The following is an 11,301-nucleotide window of genomic DNA, read 5'->3' on the forward strand; positions in this document are numbered from 1 at the left end:
ACACACAAAGAGCAATGAATGTTTATGTAATACTTTACTTAGCCTACTAAACCTTTTTGAGTGGTTGAAAATGTATATCAGTGGGAGCATGTGGAACTGATTGCTGAAGACCACAACACCTCCGTAACTGTAAAATGTTAACAGATGCACTCTTGATTCATCCAGGAGCAGGCTTTGGTATGGGCAGTCGGTCAGCGACTACCAGCCCTACAGGCTCGGTCCACAGCACCCCTACTCACCAAACCCAGCCAAACACCCTAGACCCGTTCGCTGACTTAGGCAACCTTGGGGGAAGCCTTGGAGGTCTGTCGCTAAAACATTTCTGAAACACTTGATCTGAGTATTTGTTATTGTACACTATTTCATAATCTCCACCTTTCTATTAGAAGGTTCTGGCTTTTCCAGCAAACCCACCACTCCTACTGGAACTGCCCCTTCCGTCCCTCCCATGGGCTCCCCATCGCGACCTCCTCCGTCACCCCAGCATGCAGAAGGGTGGCAGTCCCACACAGGATCCAGCTTCCCCTCGTGGCAGCCAGGTGCTGGAGGTGGTGGCGGATGGCCACACCAAGGACAGGGCCCTGCTTCACAGCCAAAGCCCAGCCCCAGCCACACCCCCATGCCTCACACATCGCCCCAGAACCGACCCAACTACAATGTCAGCTTCTCTGCAATGGGAGGGGGCTCCCCCAGCGCAGGGGGTAAAGTACAGGCTGCCATGGGTGAGCAGGAGATGTGGAATTAGATGTGATGTTTCTGGTATAATGAAAATGTTGTGATCAGGTTGTGAATTTGATAAATTCTTGTAGACGTGACATATTTTGGATGAAGTGCTATAATTCTTGAAGCTAGATTCCTTGTCCCTGTTGCATTACACCTCTCTACATAACAATGTTTATTTGTATTGCCTCTGTTACATCAAGGAATAGGCACATTACTTCTTCAGTGGGAATGGATCTGTCACCAAGTCCATGTTTTACAGTGCATTGCATCCAATAGTGCAGGGCCATAAGTGGCTTAAATTAACTTTAAAATGTATGTTTTGTCTCTTTCTGATTGCATCTCTCTCTCTGCCAGGTTCTAAGCCCAAAGCCTTTAATGCCAACTTTGATGACCTGCTGTCTGGTCAGGGCTTTGCTGGGGCCAAAGAGAAGAAAGGGCCCAGGACTATAGCAGAGATGAGAAAGGAGGAGATGGCCAAAGAGATGGACCCTGAGAAAATAAAGGCAGGGGCTTTTTTCTGATGTGATATTAAGTACCATCTGTATACATATGAAGATAACATAACACCATGAAGTTCCATGACTCTTGCATCTTCACTACATCTGAGTGGAATTGCGGTTTGACAACAGTTCATTGGGTTTTTGTCATCTGTTTATCTAATGTAGGACAATAAAAGCAATTCAGTGAGTCCCAAAGGAGGAGTGTGAACTCAAAACCCTTTGGCTTAAAGCCTTTCTGTGTATTACAGAATTAATGAAGCGACCAATGTAGGTCTCCCATGACCGAACTTTGGTTCCTGTAATTACTCCTTAAAAACATTTCACAGTAGCCAAAAATCTCTGAAAGCATTTATGCTAATAATTGTTCCAAATCGGTTCCTCACTGGCTAAGGGTTCCACCTCTCTCCCTCTCCTGTTTGTGACCCAGATTCTGGACTGGATCGAGGGAAAGGAGCGTAACATCCGTTCTCTACTGTCCACCATGCATACTGTGCTGTGGGAGGGAGAGACGCGCTGGAAGCCTGTGGGCATGGCTGACCTGGTTACTCCAGAACAGGTCAAGAAGGTCTACCGCAAAGCTGTCCTGGTCGTCCACCCAGATAAGGTAAGACAGATAGTGACTTTTCTGACTCTACATTATTCAAGTACTCTTTTATTAACCCTAGTGTTTTGTTGACATTTTATTTCCTCATTATTTAACACCACTACTATATTTGTAAAAACAGGAAAAAATAGTTGTAATTTTTATCAAATTGTTTCCCCTCACATATTCTTTTTCTTTTATTTTGCTCTTTTATGATTAAAACCCCATATGTAGAGAACTGTTGAAGTGGTAACCCTTCTCTGGCACAGCATTGTTATTACACCAACAAGGAAATAGTTAATGTTTTGTGATTATTTATGACTCATGGTTAGGGTCAAAAAGACTGCAAAGAGGTTGCAACAAATTGTTACAAAACTTAAATAAAAGACGGGTTGTGTGGCCCAAAACGTTCTGTCAACACCAATCACAGATATAAAGCAAATTAAAATCCATTTTATTGATCTAGCTAGTGTTTATGTTTTTCAACTGTGGTTTTTGAGACTCTAAACATAATTAATCAGACAGACTGCTGAAACATGATGTCTGTTTAAAGGTTCCATTCTAGGAAGATCAAAAGGTTTGTACTTACAGGATCTTATTTTGAAGATGAACATTTCACAAATGATGTACAGACAGGCATCAATACAATGAAAACAATCAAAACAATCATCACTTCAACAACGTGATAACGAAGCAAAACATGATAAAAACCAGTTTTCAACCAATCAAATAAAGAACTACTTTCCTGGTGAACAGAGTTTGCAGTATCATGAAGGTGGTGAATTATATCATTAATCGTAGCATTATTGTCAGGCACAAAGGTACAACATTCAGCACCTATAATAGCACAAGTTCCTCCTTGCGCTGCTAAAAGAAAATCCAAAGCTGCTCTGTTTTGTAAAGCTAGAAGTCTAACAGAGGCGAGTTCACTTGACAGAAGCATGAGAGCTTTACCAGTTTCATTAGCTATCACTTCTATTGCCTGAGACAGATCGGCGATTTGATCTAGCGCAGACATAACTCCATAAAAAGGAAGAAGGGGGCCGAGTATGTTTTTGAAACTTGATTGATGATGAGTCCCAAAGGTATCTGAAAGTCCACGTCGCACCCGTTTAAGAGGCTTCTTGGGCAGGGAGTGAGCCACTCTCATAGCCGGGACGATGTACGCCAATCCACAGCGTCCTTTGTAATCCACGGGAAGATACGGGTATGCAAAGTTTCCACATACCCAGTACATTCCCACAGGAGAGGAGATGGTGCAGCTAGCTGTGCGGTGAGCCAGAGCACTGAATCGAGCCTCGCCCGCTGCTTCCAAACAGTGCTTTGGTGCAGAATCTAGAGATGTAAATTCAATATTGGTAACTTTTGGGTCCCATTTGAATGTACGCAGGCAGTCCGATTGCCCTACAGGTGTCTCGCCGTCATTCTGGAGACACCAAGGGAACTTCTGAGGGATGAGCTGTATGGTAACAGGTTTGGGAGTTTTGAGACATTTATAACAGTTTGCATTTCTAGTAGAACAGTTAAGGGGCCTCATTTTGGAGAGGCTGGAACAATCACGGTGAGAATAGGATTGTGATAACGGAATATGCATCAGGTGGCAGGTGTCACAGTCAGAGGGAGGTAAGGCCATCAGGGGTAAACCTTCTCCAGCTGTGTGGGGTATTAGGCCACAGACATAGCAATTGGAATTAGGGTGTAAATGGTTGGCTACTTCCCGTGCCATAGTCAGAAAGATATTCAAAGCATCTACTCTTATTTCTGGTGCTTTCATGACCTGGGGAGCTCCCATGTTGGACTCCACCAAGATCAGTATTAGGAGGCGCGGGATCAGGGGCATTGTTGCAATGAATCCTCAAAATCTGGCTTCAGATCTTTACAGTAAAAGTCACCAGGCTCTAGCTGAACATCATCACCATCGTCAGGAGTCTGGAAGGCAGTTCGTACCTGTGAAGACAGTCAGTAGACAGAGAATGACTCAAATCGGTTGCTGTTTTTTACAGTACACAAGTAAGAGTAATAAGCCATACTTTATGCTAAATTTAACCAAAACATTAAATTCTGTCTTTACTAGACAGTAAACAAACACAGTCATACCCTTACAAGACACCACCAATCTAAATTATAATGTAATTAGAAACAGCGTATAATACCGTATTGGACCCAAAATGCACTATTATACCAAATTATTAATTATATAGAATTCATTCATAAAGAATTCATGTTCAGATGAAATCATCATGAAAGATTGAAAAAATGTACTGAGTTTACAAATGGCAAGGCAAGCAAAAGGCAATCATAACAGCAGCCAGTATAATAAGCTCACCTGTGGTTTCAGTCATCAGTGGAGCCCTTTTTGTTTTTTACTCTCAGGAACACTCAGTGGATTCCGGTTATGGCTCTAAGTTCTGTTGTGAGATCGTGGCAGGACAACGCTAGCCTGCATGCATGGAGGAATAGCTTCTCATCACCTTATTTATCCTCTCTTGTATCAGAACAAGAGCGGAGACCACAACCTTAAATGTACCCAATCACAGGGGTCTAGTGAGTGAATCACAACATCAATGCTAACTGATCAATTGTTACAAGAGGGCGGGATTTAAATAATCAAAACAGGGCAGACTCTAAGGCTGCTTCATGCCAGATGTGGTTTGGTTGCATAAGCCCACAACAACATGAGCACATGTATTTAGGACAACAAACAGTAAATGCATAGAAGAACACAAAAGCAGTTATACGCTGCACAGTATACTGTGTACACTGTGTTTATGCATGTGTATCCAGTATATGTGTAAATATAAACACACAAGATCCACGGACGCACTTCCAAAAGCAAGATAAAAGATGGAGCCACAATTTAAAATAAAACAAATAAAAAGAATGATGAATAATCAATAAAATGTGTCAAGAAAAGTGTTTGAAAAATGAATATCTTTGTTGTGCAAAGTACTAAAGATTTAATTATATTTATTGAGAATATAAATTGCTTATTTTGGGTTTTGTAGCTTTCATTTTTTTGTGTTTTTTTTTTCAGAACTGTTGGTTGTTTATGTATTACCTTTTTTCCCCCAATGGTTCATCACCTGTGTGTTATTGCATTTTATTGACTGGAGTCACGTATGGCTTGAAATCGAAGCTCTTGAATTTCATAAGCAGGTTTCAGCTTGAACACATTTGGCCACAGTCCAATCTTTTATGTCAAAGCAGGAGTTTTATGTCCTCCAGGTTTTTGGATATGGCCAGAAAAGAAATGATTTTAGGGGATTTTCCTGTGGGTTTAACTGCTTTTTCTGTCTCCCCTCACAGGCGACAGGACAGCCCTATGAACAATATGCCAAGATGATTTTCATGGAACTAAATGACGCCTGGTCAGAGTTTGATAGCCAAGGACAAAAACCCCTCTACTGAATAAATAGTCAGAGGAAGTGAGCGAGGAGAAGTTGTCCCTCCTGATTATGTCATCCAATCCTAAAAATGTGTCCCCACCTCTTGTCAACATACTACAGCCGCACCCTACAACATCTGCCTTTATACCTGTGCTTTGACCCGTACTTCTCTTCTCACCACAAACAAACACAGAACATCCAGATGATCTGCAAAGTCGGAAAAAAAGACTTACAGAACTCCAGTGACCAACAGTGTGACTGAAAAAAGGACTCCCCCGTAGCTAAAATGTACCTACCTAAGGTATGCGTGTGGTGCAACGTAGCCCTTCATTGTTGAGTGTCCTTAGCACTGAAACAAACCCACCAATCAAAGCAGAGTCACCAGCACGTCTGGAAATAACAAAAGAAGAGACAGATCAAAAGAGAGCGAGAAACTGTGGTCAAACGAGATAAGAGAAAAACACGTCAGGGAGTAAACTGATCAAGCATTTCACAGACTTCTCTAAATAAGGAAATAAGAGTGTCAGATAGTCCATAGGACACAAATAAGCATTTAACATCAATCAAGCCACTTACCCACGAAACATTATGTTGTACTTTGTGTGGAAATTGAATCCATGATCAGTTCTTTCATATCAAATTCACGCTTTTTTCATGGAATTGAATGTTCTTAGAAGAACAGATAAGAACAGCGGCGTTAAGTTGCGATGTGTTTTTTACTTACAAACCGGTTTTCAATCCAAAACAAGCTGTTTGGAGGTACACATTAACAATAAAATTTAAAAAAGTGCAAAAAGAATGAAAGCAAACTGCTTTTACCACTTTTGACTGTAACTGATTACAGGTTGGCTTCCATCTCCATTAACCTTATTTATTAAGTCTGCTGAGGAGAATTGGAAATGTAAATGACGGGGCTCTACAATAAAAACACACACCAGAGGTTGCTACGATTTCAGTTTCTGAGTTAATATTCATATGACAGATTAACAAAAAGGTGTTTGTACTGTAGGTGAATGATTTTTCATTGGTGTGTCTGATGTCATAAAGCCTTGTGTGTTTCCATGACTGCAGGGAACTGAGGATTGTATACTGTATTTTAGGATGAGCACATGTACAGTTCCATACATGAAGCACCTCGAGTGTACTCACTCATACAGTAATATGTATTTTTGCAAGGGAGCTCTGTGAAAGCACAAACTTTGACTCGGTACTGCTTTGAAGGAAAGCACTTGTTATTTATATGTTCATCTTAGTTTTGCTGTTTTGTTTATCAGACCTGCTGCATTATTGTGGTTTAAATAAACAGCACATGTCAACTTATTTAAAGGACATGTTTGGGATATTTTAGACCCTTATAGTTTTAACTCATTAACTGAGTGTCAAGCAAAACACGGGAATCATTTGTAAGACTATATCACCATTTCTGAGTGCGTAACCTTTTATAATCTGCAGTAACGTTTTCCAAACAACAGAAGTGACGCTTGTGTGCAGCTCATCTGTCGTCATCCTCATCGTTACAAACTTCCCACAATGCAAAAAGAATCGTGGGTTGATTTTGCTGAGACTCGAAATGTTCTCATACTGTTAGATGATATATCGTAATGATTGAATTATGTGCTTTACTCTATCTCACTTTATCATGTATCAAATTCTTCATTTCACTCAGACCCTACATATATTTGCTGTCATTACAACAGTGATTTGCAATGATTGCAACATGTTTTTTTTGTTAAATTACTTCATGTCATTTGTTTACGTTTGTGACATTTCTGTCGCAGCACTGACACTTTTATTTATAATGATCATGCAGCTTTTGGTCTGGATGAGTAATACTGACATTATTTCATATCAGCACACATGGCCGTATATGTTGCAGGTTTGTAATAGTTTAAATCTAGAAGAGATGTGAATTCTCTTCAAATAATTTCACTGATAAATGGAAACGGACTCCTAACATTTTCTCCTTGTGGAAAAAGTATTTCACACTCCTGGGACGAAGTCCATGGGCAAATGACAAACATGCAAAAACAAAACAAAATGGATCTACTGATTAGCAAGTAGAAACTGAAGCAAATCTTAATTTCTTATAGGAGTTTGAGGTTGTCACAGGAAACTAATATGATCTTATAACATCCTTCTAACAACAGAGCTTTACTGTAAAGAGCTGTTCTATTCTGTTATAAATCCATTTTCACACTTGCATATTTAGCAGAATATTTGCCTTTATATTTTCTTGAACTTATTTATTTTGTTTTCATTCTGTCATTCTCTCTGTTTTGGAGGTATAGATTTGTTTAACCATTTTAATGGTTTTCCCGTTGTTGGACTTCATTATTACCCAGAATTTCCAGTTTGTTCATCTGTGTTGAAGATGTTGACTACACTGACTTATGACTGCTATAAAGCGCTGTTTTGTCAACTGGACAGAGCATCTTGACTAAAATGGGTCCCAGAACAAGACTCTTGGTCTCATGTTGAAAATGTTAAACTCTGATGTAGAGGCCACTGCTTTCTTATCAAACACAGGAAGTATGTAGTATGTGCTTCTGTGTTCTATTGAGGACCTACATGTGAAAAAACCCTCATAAGCTCCCTCGCTGACTGAATTCTCTATCTGAAATCGTATGGCTATGTTAAAAAGCTAACCTCTGTATATTGTAGTCAATGGATGTGTGTTGTTTGAAGTTGTTGTACGTATGAATACAGAACTGGATACAGACTACTGTGCGTTATGTGTTTGCCTGTCTGCTGTTCAAGTATTACTAAACTGTGTAAACATTATGTTCATGTGTTCCTTTTCAGGTCTGTTTACCATTACAGGATGTACATAATGATCAAGTGCGGTGCACAAAAATAAATAGTAAACAGAAAACAGAGGCAGCATTCATCAGATTTTATGTTTCTTGGTGTTTCTTTTTTTATCACTAGAGGGTAGCAGCGTGCAAAATATGAACTACTCTGCAGCATGCTGGTTGATGGAACAAGTACCTCAGGTCATTTACTTAAGTAAAAGTACAAATAAAACAATTCCATTACAAGTAAAAACTGTCAACAGAATCCAGTAAGTCAAAGTTTAAAAGCATTATCAGGAAAATGTACTTAAAGTATCAAAGTAAAAGTACTCGTTCTGCAGAAGAATGGGCCCTGTGACTGAGGTATTATCCTATATTACATCATTGGATTGTCACTGAGTGTGATTGTATTATTTTAGCTGGTTGAGGTGGAGCTAGTTGTAACACTGTTTTTACACCATTAGGCACTAGTTTAATCTAGATGTGAAGCTATTACACATACACAAAAAGAGTATTAAATAAACATCTTGATACCAGCGGGGACAGAGATTTTCTTTGGGGTAAGACAAATGTAGACAAGCATGCAGACATCTTTATAACTGTCACCACAGAAGGCTAAAGGCAAATTATGCTCATTTTCAGGTTCATAATAGTATTTTGAGGTTGTACCAGAACAGGATTACATGGTTTCATTTTCAAAAAACACCATATTTTTTGATGTACCGCACATTTTTGCAGATCCTGTTTTCACCCTGTGTGTTTAGGTCTCTGTTTTAGCTACAGAGTAAGACATCTCACTTCCATACTATCTTTGTTGGGAGTCGCACATGCTCAGTAGCTAGATAATGATAACATCAGCTAGATAACTCTTTCTCCAACTTGGTCAGTCCAAGGCGGGATTAGCTGGGAGACTTCTTCTAAATGAGGGTCACTTGTGGAATACCTGCAGAACAGGAACATGGAAGTAGTTCTTGTGTAGATTATGGTGAACTAGTGTGTGTTGTAGCAGTGTTTTTCCATTTTGAACGAGCTACCATGCTAGCGTTAGCATGCTTCGGTTAGCCACCTCTTCTCGGCTAGTGACGCAGAAAGCCTTGAAGATTTTGAACAGCTCACCTGGAGACTGCAGGCAGAGGACATTCAGAAACCCACTCAAAAAAGCATGTGTGTGGAAGCACCAGAGACACAAAATAACACCCCAAATCCCAAAAAGTTTTTTCATTCTGAAGGTTCTCTTGTTGTTGGTGGGTTTCTGACCATGTTTTGGGGAGCTATTTTGCATACCATGGATTAGAGCCACATGTTTTATGTCTTCTGAAGATCAAGGGTTTCATTATGTTTAATGAGTGAAATGTCTTATAACTGCTGCTCTCTCTGTGCTGAATCACACACTATTATATACTCAGTATATAATTCAGTATATAATTCCACACAATTGAACACACTTCCTTTGCCAACTTTTAAATGCCGTTAAACATCTCTCTCACACAGTAAAGTGCTTTAATATCACAGTCATAAACTACTCTGCTGCTATCTAAACTCTGCTGTAAATCCTGTGGGGACTTGATAAAAGGTGTATTTTCCTTCAAGTTTTTTGTGATGCAATACAAGTTAAGGATATTGCTGTGTGTTTGTGTGTGTGTGTGTGTGTGTGTGTGTTTGTGCGTGTGCGTGTGTGTGTGTTCGTGCTTGTATTTATTATAATTCTTGCATGCTAAGACAAATACTGGGTGTGTGCAGATTCCAGGTGCAGATTTCACACAGGAAACAGAAACAGAACATGTGATTTAGTTTCAACATTTGTCTTTTAAATTTCCTGCTCTATTGCTTCTTTCACAGACGAGAAAAAGCCACAGTACAGAACAGTATAAATAACAAGCTGATTTACTGATGTAAATCATTTAAACCCTAGTAGATCAGTCACATTAGATATAGATGATCTACTATCAGTAAATCCTACCTATTCCATACCTCTTTCACAAGGCCACACCTTGCATGGTATAAAAGTACGGTAGTTTAATTTGGAATAGCCGGAATATACAAGAAGCATAGGGGGAGGGTCATGTTAGGTGGGAGGATGAGAGTTGGGGAGAGGGATGAAAACGGGAGTTGAATGGACTTGTTGTGTGGCTTTAACGTCTGGGAACCCGGGGCTCGAGACTCTTAGTTATAATAACTTCATTATTGAGATCGTACTTCCAAACAGTAAGTGAAATCATTACAGTATTGTATAGATTTAACCTTTAAATGCATTGACTCAGGACAATATTACTTCATATTTTGCCACAAAATAACACTTTGACAAAGGATGAAAGGTCACTTGATGAAAGTAGGAAAAAACTAAACAGCACAGTAAATATTTTTAGCGGTAATTTTTAAAGATAGGTTTTGAGAAGGGATTTAAAAGATGTTACTGATTGTGCAGCCCAGATCTGCGCTCTGGCTCGGAGGAGAGCAACAATTTAGCAATAGAACTGGGAGCTGAACCATAAAGGGCTTTAAATGTAATCAGAAAAATATTAAATTCATTTTAAAAACTTGGTAACCAGTGAAGAGAAGCTATAACAGGGCTGGTGATCTTGTCTTCTAGTATTAAAAGCAGAGCAGCTGTGTTTCTTACCAGCTGAAGGTGTAAGATATTTTTTTTGGTTAACTCCAGAACACGTTGGAACAGAAACGATAAAAACATGACTGAACGACTTTTGTAAAGAGTCTTTCAAACTAAATGTCATTGTATTATCACACCCAGGTGACAATTGTAGACAGGATGCCAAGACGTTTTTGCAAAAGTCCCTTCTATATGTCAAATCTCTTTATAACATTGTTTGTTTTTATGTTTGACTCTTAAGATTTGATAGTTTCCTGTTTGGCTTCATTTTGTGTCCTGAATACTGTAAATTAGCACAGACAAAAAGATGGGATGAAGGAATAAATAAAAGTACAGTAACTGCGTCAGTACACTAACATGTAGATACTTCTACATGTTAGTGTACTGACGCAGTAACATGATGGTGGAGTGTCGATGTGTAAGTTTCCTGCCGATCAGCACTTTGTATTTATACTGTGTGGTTTGAATAACAATAACTCTGAAAATGCAGATGTCCTTAAAGCTGCTGCTGATGAAAATAATATCATTGTGCTAAATTATCAATTATATCATCAAATCATTTTTATTGAACTCTTCATTGCACTCATGCCTCTATATTGTTTTGTTTGTATATTGTTTAGAGTATGTATATATTGTGTATATATTAGTGCATATATTTTTGTTTTGGTTGTTTTTGTATGTGTAAGCACAATGTGAGCAACGATGCTCC

General features: G+C 39.2%; 1 protein-coding gene across 11 annotated transcripts in view; it reads left to right on the forward strand.

Annotated features, from left to right (window-relative positions):
* Positions 1-8,084, forward strand: part of dnajc6 (DnaJ (Hsp40) homolog, subfamily C, member 6) — a 40,912-nt gene extending 32,828 nt beyond the window's left edge. For 5 of the 11 annotated variants that reach the window (XM_032525811.1, XM_032525812.1, XM_032525801.1 and 2 more), the window contains 5 exons: positions 166-303; positions 387-722; positions 1,078-1,226; positions 1,651-1,827; positions 5,113-8,084. In XM_032525811.1, the coding sequence (XP_032381702.1) occupies positions 166-303; positions 387-722; positions 1,078-1,226; positions 1,651-1,827; positions 5,113-5,214 (902 nt within the window). In that variant the 3' untranslated portion in view covers positions 5,215-8,084. The remainder of the gene's footprint in view (positions 1-165; positions 304-386; positions 723-1,077; positions 1,227-1,650; positions 1,828-5,112) is intronic. The other 6 variants (XM_032525810.1, XM_032525803.1, XM_032525808.1 and 3 more) reach the window with 3 other exon arrangements.
* The last annotated feature ends 3,217 nt before the right edge of the window (positions 8,085-11,301 follow it).

This window comes from Etheostoma spectabile, chromosome 9 (assembly GCF_008692095.1).
Source record: "Etheostoma spectabile isolate EspeVRDwgs_2016 chromosome 9, UIUC_Espe_1.0, whole genome shotgun sequence".
NCBI lineage: Eukaryota > Metazoa > Chordata > Actinopteri > Perciformes > Percidae > Etheostoma > Etheostoma spectabile.